This window comes from Lagopus leucura, unplaced genomic scaffold (genome assembly GCF_019238085.1).
Source record: "Lagopus leucura isolate 7727_CA_CO unplaced genomic scaffold, USGS_WTPT01 Super-Scaffold_100002, whole genome shotgun sequence".
Lineage (NCBI taxonomy): Eukaryota > Metazoa > Chordata > Aves > Galliformes > Phasianidae > Lagopus > Lagopus leucura.
The window spans coordinates 70526017-70542917 of record NW_024962263.1 but is presented as its reverse complement, the minus strand read 5'-3'; the positions used below and the strand labels follow the sequence as shown (position 1 = coordinate 70542917).

Here is a 16901-nt window from a genome sequence, read left to right as displayed (position 1 = left end):
GACAAGCATCATTGTTGTTTAGGACAGAAGTAATTTAAATATCTAAATTGCTTAGCAAATCACATCTTTTTCACAAATTTTGTTTGTTTGTTTGTCTAAGAAAAACCTACAGCCTTCTGCATAGTTCTGTGAGGTTAATGAATTAAGAGGATATAAAAGTTTTGTTGTGTTATTACTTAAATACTGAACAATATCATTCTTTAAATCAGTATTAAAATACATCAGAAAAAACGAAATCAATATTAAATTTTTAAATATATACTTGCAGATCTCTAAAGAGAAAGGTATCAGTGGTTTGATTACAAGAGAATTTGCTCAAGGCAATTTTTGGTGATGTGTCCTTTTTGTTTTTGTTTTGTTTTAGTTTTTGCTAGAAAATAAGAGATCTGCAGAATAAATGCTTATTTCTTGACTCTCAGTCCCTCAGATGGTGGGTGTTTCCTCTAGGAAATGAAGTTATTCTTGTTCCAGAAACAACTACTGTACAAGAAAACTGAAGACAGGAAGCATGTGTGTGTTTTATCTTCTCAGAGTAGGGCCACCTAAGTGAACAAGAGGCAGAATACAATACAAACTTGTACTTTGTGTCAGACGCCAACCCATGCTGAGATTATAACTTGAGCTTCCTGAGTAGGAATAAACTGATTGTGCTGTAAAAAAGCTATCCTGTTTTTAGGATATTTTCCTGTTTCAAGGCAAACTGCCCTAAAAACACAGTTCAGCCTTCAGGTGAACAGAAGCAGCAGCAGTAGAAAATAAAAGGCTTTATCCAGAGTTTTACACAAGGAAAATTCTTGGCTATGACCACATAGAACTTAAGTATTAAGTTTGATTTCGAATTATGAATTACATAAATACAGAAAAAAAAAAAAAAACACGTGCAGAAAAATATATAATGTATAAAACATGCTCAAAAGAGATAATACTAAATAGAAAAAAGTAACAATATTTATTTCTACAATATTAAACATTAAATGTTATTCTGCACGATATTAAATAGAACAACAGCTCCTTAATATGCCCATTTGCACTACACACCCAATCCAATCTGAGCACCTTGCTCTGCTGTGGGATCCTTCAACATTCACAAGCCCCTTTATCTTCTCCTGTGACTGACTGAGAAATCACACTCCCAGTTGCAGAACACTTCTGTAGCCTTAGGGCTGTCACTGTCTCCTGTCAGTGTAGAAAACCTCTCCTGGCACAGCCAGAAACTACCACTTTTCCCTTCCCATGAAAACCCAAATTAAAAAAAAATAATGTGGTTTACAGTGAGGTAACTGGTACTACTACTAGTTTTGGTACTAGCAGTAAACACATTTTAACTACACAAAATATTTTCTGTCCCCCCCACCACAATCTCTTCCTTTTGGTTAGGATTTTCTATTACTTTAACATCGCTTTTTCCCTTTAAACACCCCTTATCTTTTGGGCTGCAACAGTTATTACACCGTGGAACAATCTCAATTTTCAGCAGTCAGTAATAATCAGATACCACAAATGACAACATTTAAAAACAAAACTAGCAAAGTAACATTTCTTCACGGAGTTTGCTTTATTTCTCTTTGAGGTGTTGCAGCTTTAGGACTGATTTTGTTAAACTATACTCCATTTTAAATATTTGCTACAAAACGGAATATCTGCCCAATTTCATTTTTTTTTTTTCCTGTGCATGTTGAGGCTTTGGCTGAATAATGAAAATAACCACTTATTTTGTTTACTGAGTAATGATGTACACCTCAGCTCTTTCAGCTTCATTTAACAAATTTATCGATGGCACTATTTAATTTTAACGTACTTATTTAATTTTGCTTACATTTATATTTGTACTGCAGCTTATGAAGTAAATTAAATACTGAACTAGAATAAAAAGATGTGAAAGCAAAGTCATGTCTTCCAAGAGAAATTGCTCTTTAGAAACACATAGCTGCCTTTTAGCTGACTTTGGAAAAAAAAGCTTCTATACATCTTCAACTAATAGAAGCTATAAAAAACCCTTTGTAATATTGGAACCAGTTGAGAAACCACAAGCATTCAAATGCAGGAAATCATGATTTTATAACATTTTAATGTGATCTACTCTTGGGAAACAAAGTTAACCAAGCCCTATTTCTGTACAGGAAATATTCCACTGTACAGTTGTAATACATTGTGGTGAGGGGTACAGCTGCAAATTTTTCACCTGTAATGCCCCACTGGTATTGTGGCTTACTGAATTGCATCAAGATTGCCTTCCTGTCCGGAAAGCCCTCTAAGTACAAACAAGACTCTAAGCCCAGGTTTTATTTTCCCTTGGTATCAGAATATGGTAATTTAAGAGCCCTGAGAAATGCTTTTTAACCTTTTAGAAGAAATATGTAGCATTCTTTTATTAGGAACTCTGTTCTTTGCCTTTTTAAAACAACATGTGACCAACTTATCTTATCAATTTATCAGGCTAGCAGGTTCAGAACGAATGCAGGTGTGTATAGTAATGTAATCTGTCACAGATACTGACTTTTTCATTACAGAAAAATTACTCTAAACACACTAACGGCTTTTGTTAAGAGAGTGGAGAGCAGTGCTACGCTATAATTGAGAAGAGTTTCACAGGATTTTTTTAAACAAGAAAATGTACGTACTCTTATAAGTTTCAAACCCCTTTTTTTTCTAGTAGGTGTCATTCATCTCAACACTAAGCTCATACAAAGATCGCTCAGTTTTCCAAAAGCAAAAGCAACAGCATTTCACTTAATCTCCTGAGACCTTGGTTATTTTCTTAATTTATTGTTGCAAATATTGATAAACAAGTTTATATGGATAGGAGATCTTACATCAAAGACTTAGCTACTTCTTGCACTGTTTTTTATTCTCTTTCCCTGACATAAGAACAATCTTTCACATTTTATTTAAGGCTTTCATTTTCTGGGTTTCAGTATTTGTTAACAATGTAAGCACTATACTGTTGAAATGCAGTCACTTCTGGGACTGAGGGTAGCAACTTATTAATACATGAAGCACTGTGTAATTTTAAGTAAATGGGATATTTTGACCACATATTCTCACCACAGTGAAGCCTGACTCCTACAAAAAGTGCCACAAAATCACCGTACAGCAGAAAGGACGTCGGTTTGCAAAATTTCATAAATCAGACTTACAAACTCTGAAAAGTACAAAACACAATGAGAGTGTAAATCTGTCATTAGGATAATCTGATGGTTTCGTCAGTCTTCTGGCACCCAACAGAATTTTCACTAGCTCAGTAACCCCAAAGGGTAAATTTCAGTGTGATGCACAAGCAAATTATGCACAACTTCCATTAACATTCCCAACAAGTTACGCTTAACTCCCTGCAGACTGCGCCGAAACCACAGTCCAAGCAATACAGTCCCATCTTGATGCAGTGAACACTAAGATCACACAGCAAAATAATTAAGATTATACACACAGAATACAGTAACAAAATAGTAAAGTCTGAGCTAATCCTACTCCCAGGCAAGGAAATTCACAAATAATGTTTAAAGCTGGAATTCCTAAAGAGAACAGGCTCTGTTTCAACATCTGCTTAAGACTCAATGTACAACACTGCAACTTCTTTAGCCCCTACTTCCTCCCTGGAAAGAAAATGAAGACAATGTATATCATTAATAGCCAGAGTCTTATTCTTCAAAAACATCCAAAAATGTGCAGAATTTTGCCAGTATCACAATACTTACACGCAGATCGTCTGAAGGGCAATTGGTTCAGGCTAAAAGCCAGTCTTCAGCCCTCTTAAATAGAGTGGATGTTTACATAATGACCTGCATTCATTTTGGTACGCGTGTATGCGTATAAACATCGAGTTAAGTGATGGGAAAAGAATTTCCTACATTATAATGAAAGGCAAGTTCTACTTCATGGTCAGATATGCTCAATAATTCTACTGCATTATTTTGTTTGCTGCAATTCTTCACATAGTAGCGATATCAGAAAAACACTCTAAGCTAATACAGTCATTTCAAATAATACCGAAATGCAGAATTAATGTGGAATGTTTTAAAAAGCAGAATCTCAGATGAAGTACTGCACTGACTTCCAAGCAGTTCCCAACAGTCAGACAAACTATTTCACCACTCATTTTAAGAGTTAATTGTTTAAAGATGATACAACTGCATGACAGTAGATACAAAAATTTGCAACCATGTACATCGATAAGCACAGCTGAACTTTACAACTTACTTCTGCAGTAACAGTGCGAACTTCAGTCACTAATCTGTCACACACAAATTATCTGGATTTCCAAAATAGACGCTGCTTTGGAAATGTAAGAAATGGATCAAAGATAAATAAAAGTTGTGGTTTTCCAAAAAGCTCCTTTCCCAGATACTCAAATGCCCAGCTGAATATTGTAGCCCCAACAGGGAATGTAATGCAAAAGGAAGCAGAGCCAGCCAAAAATGAGGTATTCTCTGTCAAAAGGGAAAATGAATGTCTTTGACGTTGATCATAATTCTTTTCCTGTTGACTGTCATGTCAAATCTTTCCTGGAATAATGACTTACAGTAGGTCTAATGTCAGTCATTCTTAAGCCCTTGCTTCCTTAAGCCACTGTTTAAACAACCACGAGGTGTTAGAAAATGACTGTTTATTGGCTGACAATGTTGAAAAAATCAGGCTCCAGACCATAGAGTTTGCAAATGTTTTACTTACATACCGTAAGTGTGTAATGCAGAGCAACAGGCAATTTTTTGAATCTTCACCATTCAAAGGTGGAAATACTTTATGTTCTCTTCACTATCCTAGCAAAAACTCCAAGTGAATTGTACCAGAGAGGGTTTATTTATCTGGTCCTCCTTTATTAAATTTCAGTTAAGCCCTCTCAATAATACTCACTTCCCTACTTTCCTCCTGTAGGCCATTAGATCCCATTAATGTAATCACCGTTTTACTAAATCAGGAGTAAATGCTCTGTTTATTAGGACACTATATAAAGAAGAAAGGCCAAATAAGGAACCTTTTTATCTGCTTTTATAAGGCTGACTATAGCACTGCATGCACTTGCATGCAACAGGAATCCTGGTAGGTACAAATATAAAAGCCTGACATGTTTATAGCTCGGTTGATATTTTGACTTCATATGGAGAAAAGAACAAACACCATAGATTATCTTCCTTTTATTTTGTGAGCATTAACACCTCAATTCAGCAATTGAGGAAAAGCAATTCAGGAGAAAGAATTTTAAGTCAGTACTGGTGATGCAGCTTAAATAAATCAGAGCTCAGAATTCAGAATATTACACATGATGTGATCGCTTCCATGAGATGAATCTGTTCTTCTCCACGCGGCCACTTGTGTAAATGCTACTGTCACAATACAGAGCTTTGTTTGAGCTATGGGACAGTGTCAGCAATATCGTTTACTGGGAAGATAACTCTATTACAATGAAATGAAAAATACTGAACATCTCTGTAAAACTTCACTAGCTAGAAGAGTCCCCCAGCTGTAGAGGAAATAATTTGTGTGTCTTGTTCACCTGCTTGCAAAGAAAAGCCAAATACTGCCTTGTTAGCAGACAAATTGCTTTCTTATCTTGGTGAACCCAACCAACTTCAATTTTTGCTCCCTCTCCTGTTAACGCAAACTTGTCAAGGTTGTTTCTGGTAGAGACAAATGATAGAAAAAAGTTGCTTAGTGGAAATCAGAGTAGATTATTATTAATGTATTGTACAGTAAGAACTCCTCTTCAGCTTTCTGAGTAAACGTAACCTACTTGAAGGCAAAGACAAAACTTAATCTGAGATTCTCAGTAGGTAGATTCTCTGTGGGTAGATACTGGAAGACTTTGGAAAACCGGAAGCACAGTGGAAGCATATAAGCCTCAAAGAACAAACATCCATCACCACTTTCTTTGAGCATAAAGCCCTAACAGTAGCTAACTCCATATTCTATCTCTACAATTCAAAAATCACTACTGAAACACTAGCAGAATTTTGTCCCGGAACTCCCTCTTTCAAATTGTAAAAAAAACCCAACAAACCCAAAACACAAAGAAATGAAGAAGGTAACTTTCCTCAGCTGTTGCAACCTAGTGGATTCAAGGAACCGTACAGGTGTGGTTGAATTTAGCACTAAATCACATCCCGGAAATGCACATTATAATTCCTTGGTATGATGAAGAATACAGTCCTCTTTCATTATCCTTTATGTTCTGTGACAGTGGTATTACCTGCATGATAGGTATAACCCTAAACTATCCTCTGGAACTAGAAATGTTCATTTCTTCTGCACTTCAAATTTATTTATAAAGGGTATTCCGCCTGGTAGCTATTACTGTGTCCAGTCTTCAGTGAAAAACATTTTATGGACTAGATGAGCAAGACTGAAAATAACCACCATCAGCAGATTCCAACTTTCAGTGCTACAGAAGAAAGTGACAGTACAAATAAAAGAACTGCTGCCCTATAACAGTGAGCTGGTTGCCTTACAAATATAGTTTTGAATTAAAGTGGGAAACTGAAGTACGCTGTAATTAAGCCTTCACATACGAATAACTTGCTGAGCCAGATGTATAAATATATGCATAATTCCAAAGAATTTTTTACTAGAGAAATTCTACACAGGCTAATATCCTAAGTGTATCTACACTTTTAAAGTGATTTATCTTCAATCGATTTATCTTCAATTGATTTATCTTCAATCATCAGACTTCCTCCAACCATCAATCTATTTGAAGGTTTTAACAATCTCTTCTGTTACAACTGAGAAAATCTCAGAGGTCATTCCTTTTGACATAGAATCATAGAATTGCTCAGATTGGAAAAGACCTTAAAGATCATCCAGTCCAACCAGGAACAATCTTCAATATTTTAAAGTACTGGTATTTCGACTTCTTCCCTTCATTGTGCTTATTACCTTGTGAATTCATCCTGTGAAATTTTTCCAAATTGGTCTTTGCTGCTGATCTGTGAATATGATTCCTACATCAACACTATTGTACCCCTTGCCCTTTCTGATTTGTGCAGTAAAGGATTACCCTGGCTCAAGTAACGTTAGATGGAGTCAGCATGAGGATTAACTTCACTCCTAACAAATTTGTGCTGTCCTAAGTGAAATTACCAGTGCAAAATGCTTTTTCTTCTCCATAGCTTTAAAAATATTCTTAGCAATGGTCAAGATCAAAATGGTATGCCTCTACCAAAATCTAAGAGTCCTGCTGCTTGACAGCCTTTTCTGTAGATCTCCATTACACAAATAGTACATTAGTGGTGGTTTAGAGATAGTATGTATCACATTAATTGCATAAGACACAGCCTATTTGTTTTTTCTTCTTACGAGAACATGAAACTGCTTCTCTTGTGTATACTTCTTTGTCCCACATTGACCTTTACTTAGATGTTTAGCTATTTCTAGAGCTTTCTGAGCACAAATAAAAAAATTCTCAAATATTGGATAATGAGCAACTATCAGCAGAATTAAAACAGAAGCTGATGTAACAGTCAAGAGTTAATAGTTTTAATCAAAGAACTAGACAGACTAAAATAATAAAATAATAATTTTTTTTCAGAGAGAAGGAATACTCTGCATCCATCTTTCACACCTCTTTCTTGATACAGAGCTCAATATTAACTTCTTTCAATTAGCTATACAAGCAACCAAACACTTGTAAGCCCAGCAGTAAACTGAATTTTGCTTCACTTCATTGATTTACTTTCTTTAGTAAGAAGTTAGAAATCGATGCGTTGTTTAATCTGACTCTCATTTACTACATAAGCATAGTCTTGAGAAGTTATATCCAGAAAATACCTTGGCAAAGGGAGTAGGAAGAAATACAATAAGGATACCTCAAATCAAACTTCTGCTCCTGCAAAGATTCCTCTAAAAACAGCATGTGACATTTCTTCATAATGATTTAGATACTTCTACCTTATTTATTTTTAATTACTACCCATTCAGTGATAGTTTTTGTCATAATGTTTTATAAGATACTAAACTGCAAAACTAGAATGGTTCTTGTATGTCTTCTCTGGTACAGACTATATCTTCAATCTGAAATCATCATAACTTAGTAATCACTTTATTTTGGTAGGATGCTTAAAGAGTTTCTTCTGTTTCTTCTTTTGGAATTGCGTTGACCCACTTTACCAAAGAATAACCAAGTACAAGAGAAACTCCTGCTCTCCAGATATAAAAGCATTAGAAGTGATGCCAGATAACGGTTGAACTATCTGAGAATTAGGCTAAAACCATTAAAAAAGGTTCAGCAGGGAAACTTAAAGGGCTTCATTAAATAGTAGCTATCTGAAAGAATGGTACATCACACAGAGCCAAAGAACATTTGTAGCACATGAAAACAGGACAGTGAGGGATTAGTAATTAAATGGAAAGGGGTTGCAATGTCCGGTAAACAGGAAGAAGTTCAAATCCTCTCAATCTCAGAAAATAAATACAATCCTGATGCAGTTTCTTGCAAGTGCATCTGGGATTCCTTCTCTCTGCCTTCACATGAAAAGATCAAACTATTTGAAATCTCTAAAGAGAATGCAACATGCTACTCTGTGGCAGAAACACACATTCTTTCTCTTCCTTCTACAAACAAAAGCAACAAAGTTGGGATTGTAAGCAATAATAGAAATTTGGTGAGTGAAACTGCTTACTCTTGCAACAACATGAGTAAAAGCATAAGAAAATAAGCTCACGGGGCAATCTAGAAGTTGCAGTAAGGTACAGTTTTATAGAAACAATATTGTTCATTCCAACTCCTATAATCTGAAGCTGGTGGCTTATCCCTTTCTTCACAGCAGATGACATGCAGCTTCAATATTAAAAAAAATTCTCTTTATGATGAAGTTTTTTAAGTTCCAAGAATTGAAAGAATAGTTATACAGACAGAGAGACTTCTAAAATCTATTCATGACTTAAAAGCCTTGCCAAAAGAAGTACAGCAAAGACAGAAAGCTAGAGACAACATGCCTACAAAAACGCACCTTTGCCTGGATTTATGTGAAGCAAAGGATTTAGGGAGACTGGAAACACACCTGGTGACATTATGGGTCCTTGTAGCATTTGAACATAAACACAATCTTGGGGAAGTTTTTAAAATATATTTTTAAGATACTTTGATATCATTATTGTTTTTAAACTTAGTTTCTTTATCAAAAAAGCTGAAGTATTTGGTTTGCAGATGTTCCACTACTGTTTCATGTCAAGAAGTATATGAAAGCATATATTTTTCCTGTTTATATTTTGTGAATTTTCCACACACAATAAATATGCTGTATATATATATATAAAAAGAGATATATTCATCCAGGGAAAAAAGAGCTGATGAAAAACCTCGTGATTCATTTAAATCATCACCATAAGTTTGAGATGTGTATTCAGTAGATGGAGTTTACTTACGGAATTTGAAAATTGATTCTATTACTTATTTCCCCATCTATTCTTTTTTAATAAAAAGTGCATCCTGTACATGTTTTAAAAGGCCGTTTATTGACCTTGTGCAGAGCTGTTCTATGTGTGTTTGCCATTTCTGAAAATGTGATAAATCACCAAGCAACAGTTACTGCCATCATTAATAGCCCACCACCAAAATGTAGGCATTGCTACACTCCATCTATCCAGGAGCACTGTTTTTGAGTAGACGTGTTAGTCAAGATCACAGACGTGACACTGTGCTGTAACTTGGCTGATACCTTTAATCGCTTTCCTTGTAATTGAAAACCCAAGGCGTTCAGACTCCATTATAATTAATTCATCATAAAATGGACAGATCTTAAGAATAGAGTCTGCCCAGTAAAAAGCACAATGGAGGGAAGCTATATAGGGATGCTTGACTAAAAACTTAAAACAACAGTGGTGGAAACAGTTCACTGTAGTTCATGTACAGGATTAAATGCAACGTTGAAAAATTATGTGAAGACCAGTAGAAGTTTACTCAATCCAAATTGGCAGCAGAGCACTGTGTGAGACAATTATAGAAGAAAGGACAGAAGACTGCAACTATGTTCTTTTCACTCAGCACAAAGAGGCTAAAAGTGACTGCTACTCTTAAGTCTACTCATATGTACAGTGGAATCCCCATCGATGCCCATTTGAAGATCTGATACTTTCCTTGTACAGGGACACATTACAAATCACATACATTATGCTTATGATATCTGTAATGTATAACAGGAGCATAAAGCAATTACACCAAAAACTTGGTGTGCTACACTGAAAATACCATCCTGAAATAAGGTAAATTGCTGGCTTTCATAGCAATGTAATAGGGTCACCAAGAAAGCATACAATAACAATTTTGATCTTTGATTCAAACCTCATGCCAAGTAGAGCTGATCCTTACTTCCATTGAGTTTTAATTTCCATATAACTGAAAGGACATACGGCTGTCTAGAGGGCAAAGAAATTGGCAGGACACATACATGATCTCACTAGCACTGTGTGCACTGTAACAACATAATACCATTTATCTGAGGAAGATAATACTTCTTATCCATAACTCAAAGCATATTGGTGCATAATTCAATTTTAAATGCAATTTTGGAAGTCATAGCAACAATAAATTATAATTCAACATTTCTGAACAAATAGGAGGAATTGGGAGATACTGAATTTCCTCGACTCACAACACCATTCTGACCAACAAGCAGATTCAATTGAAAAAAATAAAAAAAAGATATCCAATTTGGAATACAAGACAATAGACAGTGTAATAAATATTTTGGAAAGCAAAAATTCTCAGAGCTAAGGATGAGGCCTATCTTTGAGTCACAGAATTGGCAGTTTGCAGTACTCATCTCTCCTTTGTAGGGTATTTCCATGATCTCACAAGTCAAATGGGTCTGCCCAATTCAACCCTCTCAAAGCAAAACATGAGTAATTAGATCCTTTCTCTGACTTTTGAGTATCTTCTTAGAAGAAGTATAGCCACCCACGATCAGAGAAGGAAGAGAATGGCAGTACTAGAGATCTTAGGTCAATGATTCCATGCATCTTGGCAATTTCAGACGAAGCCTGTCTTTGCATATGTTTTACTTTCAAATTAAACAAGGTCTTTAAATAAAGACTGACGGATGAAAGCATATGAAGCTAGAATAAAAACTTGGTATTCTTGGCAAAACAGACTGATAAAGCTTGATAGGTCATGAAAATGCAGATTAGTGGTTAAAATGTTTGCATGAGTAGTTTTAAAAGTAAGGATGTGCACAAGCTGTAGAATTTACCTCCTATTGATTTTATAGAGCTCCTGACATTTGTTTTGTGCTCATTTTTAATAAACACAAGCTTGAAAACATTCACTTTACAGCAGTTATGCTTTCTGTTGTTAACAAAAGAAGAAAAGTTTCATTACCCACCTGAAGAACATCTCCAAGGTCAGCAGTGCTGATATCAGGGTCTTCGGTGGTATTAAAAGGAACAGGATTAATTCTTACGAGAGTGAGCACTCTGGGTTCTGGATATCTCCATAACATCATTCCTGGACTATCCTCAGTTTCGTTGTAAAACACAACTTCATAGGCACCAGGCAGTTTTTGTGCTTCTGTCAAACGAAATAAAGGTATAATCTGTCATATAATTGCTAAAAAAAACCATGTTCTTTTATGAGACCAAAGCAGTTAAAAATAAACTCCTCAGGATCAAAAGAAGAGAATATAAAAATGCAATTTCCCTGACTTTTAAAAGATTACAGCTTAAATGGAAAGGAATAAAAAAAAACTGTGTTTTTTTTTTTTTTTTTTTTTATTCTAGCAGATGGCTTTTCAACTGCTTAAAAAAAAATAATTCATTGTAAGAGGCAAGTTTTCTTTAATAGGATACTAGTATATTTATTATATAATTAAAAAATGGAGAGTAACAATATTCTTCTTACCTGCATCTTGTATATACTGGAACAGGCCTGTTCTCAGATCATCTGAGGAATGCTCTGTTTTTGAGGCCTGATTTCTTTCCATAGGGAAAGAAGAGCGATACCTTCGTTCGGACATGAATGCCTCTGCACTGCCAGTTTTAGTAAGGTATTCCCAAACAAGCTCCTGGAGAAGAACTAAACAGTTCAAATGCTCCTGACCCCAGAAAACCTTTACAGAAAAACAAAAAACAAAGACAAAAAAAAAAAACAAAACCAGAAAATGATTACCTACAGTTGTTTCTGAAGGAAAAAAAGAAAAGAAAAAGAGAAAAGAACATTATATTGCTTTCAGCCTACTCTAGTCTTAATTGCTTGCACATATCCTAAATGTGAAAGCAAAGAAGAGGAACGACAAGAAACCTGTACAAAATCACTGTGGCTAATTTCTTCTTCTCATCATTCTGAAAGAAGTGTTAATTCTTGATGCTTACAACTGAGACAGTTGCTGGAGAGGAGCACAGAGCTGCCGAGCGATACGCAAACACACAGCCGAGTGCAGTGCGGTACTGCGAGGACTACTCACCACTCTTCCAATTTAAAATAGGACCAAAAAAAGTTAAAGATTCAGAGTTTAAATTGTTCAAAGAGCTGATTGGAACTCTGGAACACATTAGAAACTGAAGAAGCGACACAGCAAAAAGACCAGAAAGACACACCCGAGATCATCTCAAGCAAACACTGACTACATGCAGAATGCGAATGGGATGTGCTGCAAGTTCTGACAGCACGGCCTGAAGTTTAATAAAACCCACAGAAATTAAACAAAAAATACATCTATGCAAAGCCAAAATTCAAAATGCAGAAGATTCATATACTGTGCAGCAAAAGGCAAGCAGACATTCCTTTCCCAGCACTGAAAAGCAGTGTTGCTTTTCTTAAATCCACCTCCAGTCTGAAAGGATCACGCTATGTCCTTTAGTCCTTGTGCAGAAGCAGGCCCAGGAGAAACAGAGAAACAGGGGAGCAACTTTAAATGGAAATTAATCAAGACATTTAGAACCAATGTGGGACCACCAGACAGCAACTTAGAAGTTCATAATAAAGACGGGAGGAGAGCAAACAAGTCAAGTCTGCACATAAAGAGCAGTGCAAATTTTGTCAGTGGGAAACAGCCATTTTCAAATACAAAAAAACAAAACAAAACAAAACGAGAAGACTCTTTAAGTGACTGCAATACAGCTGTCAAGAAGGGCGCTTTTTCTTCCTCTGTGTTGGTGTGTAAGCCCATGGAACAAACCAAGGCCACCTGCAAACAGCTGCAGCCAAGGGAGAGCTGAACAGGCAGAGCCCCACGGATATCCCTGAGCCCAGTGCACCTCTGCTGCAATGTCCAGAGCTGCTCCGAGCTCAGCTCCTCCACCTCAGAGGAGCTTCATCACTCTCTGGGGGAGCCCAGAGGCCTCAGGTCTCTGCAGATGGAGAAGAGAGGAATGTTTTTTCCCATTCAGATTAATTCATGTTATTTTTAAGGGAGCTGGAAATCCAGAGCAGGAAACTCCTAATACAGGAATAATAATACCGATTACTAATACCCCTGATTCACTACTAAGGCATCAAATTCACATCAGTTCTCTTTGCTCTGTTGTAATACAAATTAACAGGAGCAGAATATATCTACATCAGGTAAAATTCATTTGAAACAGAGCAGCTGATGCTTTTGTCAGCAATCTCCAATCTATTCTGCTGCAGTAAATATTTTTTTTCTAGAAAAGCTAATTACTACAGAACATAGTCTAATAATAAATGGCTTTTTCAGATTTATAGATATTTTTGAGGTGTTTGTAAAAAAAAAAAACAAAAATAATTTATAAAAACAAAACAAAAACCCACAAACACCATAACATCCTTCTAGTAATAACACACAGAGGTGGTCAGCCAACCTGTGAATAACAAATCAAAAAGAAGCAGAAAAACAAACTCACTTTATTCATTATACTATATATACTAAATTTGTATTACTCAATTATCCCTATTCATGGGCTGTGGTTTTACAAATTTCTGATGTTGATTCTGGGAAAAACTCTAATTATACAACTAAATGCCAAGATTTCCTTTTTGTGTTTTATATGCTTGATTTATACATTTATTTTAAAACATTTGGTGTGTATAGATACTACAATAAAAATAATTAAAACAAGACACGTCTTAAAGCCCACTTGTTTAAGTCCCACAGAATCTATGTTTCCTTTCAAGAACTCCCATGCTTCTTGGACTGGTTTCAAGTTATGGGCACTTCCAAAAAAGAGAGGACAGCATGGAAAACTGAGTCTTAATTACTACAAACAACGGTTTATAATTGCTCCCCTGAGAAATTTGTGTAAGTTTAAAAAGAAAGGATATGCATTTCACAAGATTACCCCGAGGCATTACAGACACATAGCTCACGGATGGACAAACACATACATCAGAACAGGGTCCTTAATATTAAGTGTTAGTAATCTGATCCAGTACTTTAGAGGAACACACACATACAGCTACAATGCTTAGCTTAAGCAGTATTGAAAACAAAGAAAAAAAAAAGTGAAAAACAATACATTATACACAATTTTTCAATCCTCAGTTTTACATGAAAGAAGACTTACTTTAAAGGGTAAAAATAAAAAAATCAAAAACTCAAACTAGCCAACCAGAAACCCCCAGCCAAATGAGCTCTTGTTATCTGCAAAGCTTTACGGGCTTCTGTGCAATTTATCTGTGAAATCTCTATCACTCAAAGCCAGTTAAAGTTCGATATCAGATCCATAAGCATCTCATACAGACCTGCAGCAGTCCTCCTCTCAAATCAATGTACATTTTTGGAATAGATTGCTCTGGGCCAGGATCACCGCTGTGCTTACACCACTTGGCTTCCACTGTAACCGAGCAGCAAAAAGGGCCGATCAAAGACCTGGTTCTTTCTTTGAGACTTGTTTTAAGCAGGAAATCTTTTATGTCCAGGACAAAACATGATCCATGGATTCCTGAAAAGAGAGACAGAGACTTTATCCTGCTGGTAGTCAGTCTCCCCAAATTTTTGTCATTGCTGTCTGGATTCACTTTAGGTTGAGATTGTGAATGTGCACCAGTAAGAAGTTTCTCACATAAGCAGCCCCACAGCATCCATGGAATTATTTGTGTGGACAACTGCTCTCCAGTCCAAGGAAGAGATTCAAAGTTGGACAAGAGAACGTGAGACTTTTTTTTCAGCTTGCTCTTACAGCATTACTGCATATACTTTATGCACCGTTGCAGTTATGGAGCAGGTATGTTTCAAGCACATTCCTTACAAAGAACTATTTGCCAAAACATTATGACTTTTTACATGTGTGAGTATTTTAAGGTTTATGAGAAGAGACATTTTTTTCATTAAACTGTGACATTTTTTCAAAAGAGTGTCCTAAGAACAAGAACAGCTGCTTCACTTGATTATATTTTAACCTGATAGGAAATACTTATTTTGAATGATTCTCTTTGCTTTAGTTCAGGTTACTTATAAAGTACTGCTTTGCTAGACTTTGGAGTGCTTAGCGGGAGAATAAAGGTAATGTCTGAATTCAAATAATTCAAAGCCATTACTGTAACTCAAAATATATAACATATGTTTACCTAAAAACAATCTAAACTTTTCACATTATAACCATCTGCAGTTCACAGAGCTTTATAAAACATAAAAAAGACAATGGCAGGTTAGATTTATGATAGACCTTATGTTCTCACATTAAAGAAAAAACATTTTCAGGAAAGAAACACCTAGAATTTTCACATCTCTTGTGAATTTAAATTACTGCAATCACAATTTAATAAAACAAACCACACTTACTATCTTCTTAATACTTAAATATATTTGCATGAGAAGTACTATAACTGAGGCTGGGTTAATTTTTTTGTTCTGGTGCTTATAGATGAATATTGAATATGGCCATACTTCATAATGCCTGTGGGTTACTTCTCTAAAGAAACTCAGTACTTACTTACAGAAGATGAATGATTGAGAAACACCTGAAGTTTACACACAGTTTCATTTAATATTTTCATACCTTTGCTGGTAGAAAAGACCCCCAAAATAATTCAAAACGCTGTTTTGAATACATACAATAAAACTTCTCCAATGAACCTTTGAGAATCCAGAGGAAAATGTCTGCATCCTGGCAGATATGATTCCATAACACCAAGACATATTTCATACAATGGAAGGAAATATACTGTGTTTCTTTTTTTTCCTATTACTCCTGCATCCACTAAGAACGTGGTTCACATTCGCAATAGCTGCAATGGCACTGAATTGTACTTGAGTAGGAATCACAAATGAGAAGAATAAGTGTTGGGTTGTCTGAGGTTTAGTAAGACTGACACGGCCTTGATTGAACACTTGCCTCATGCCAATCTAAGAAGGCTGCTGTCACGAACTGTAAAGGGGTGACAGCCCTGGGTTCTTCAGGCAGGCTTCTGAGTGCCTGGGCCTGGTCTTATCTATAACGAGCTTACATGTCAGAAACTGTTCTGAGGATATTTTTTTTTTAACATCAATCTCCAGTGATAATCAAGAACACAAACATCAGCACTCCATGGTGCCTCTCCTTTTGGTCTGAGTTTGGACTTTATTCTGCAAAACTGGTGAACATTATCAGCCTCACATACAGTCTTACGCCAAGAAAAAGGCATTTTTCTGAAAATGCTATGCTCAGATTGGTTATTTTTAGAGGCATTACAGTATTTGGAAATTCATTTTTTTATAAAGTCTACATGAAACTTTTGTTTTAAAGAGGAGAAATTCTAAGCAACTATTGCACAATTCTGCAATATATAGAAATGTTCTATAGTTTTACTGGAGCATATGCCAAGTTGCAGAAATAACAAAAGGGAAAAAAGGAATGCCAGAATACAAGTGGTTTTATTTATGTTTTCTTTCACTGGGATTACACTTGGAAGGATTATGTTTTGCAGTCTTCTGCAGTCATCTCCACGAAGTACAAAGAAAACACAATATCCAACAGCTTAACTACAAAACTGAGCATTCAGCACATAATCCTGCTATTTGAAAATCAGCAGCACATTT

At 35.8% G+C, this 16901-nt stretch overlaps 1 protein-coding gene across 3 annotated transcripts in view; it reads right to left on the bottom strand.

Annotated features, from left to right (window-relative positions):
• Nucleotides 1-16901, bottom strand: part of VPS13B (vacuolar protein sorting 13 homolog B) — a 415483-nt gene that overhangs the window by 67165 nt on the left and 331417 nt on the right. For all 3 annotated transcript variants that reach the window (XM_042868778.1, XM_042868780.1, XM_042868779.1), the window contains exons 37-39: nucleotides 14627-14826; nucleotides 11828-12035; nucleotides 11313-11497 (exon numbers count right to left, since the gene is read on the bottom strand). In XM_042868778.1, the coding sequence (XP_042724712.1) occupies nucleotides 11313-11497; nucleotides 11828-12035; nucleotides 14627-14826 (593 nt within the window). The remainder of the gene's footprint in view (nucleotides 1-11312; nucleotides 11498-11827; nucleotides 12036-14626; nucleotides 14827-16901) is intronic.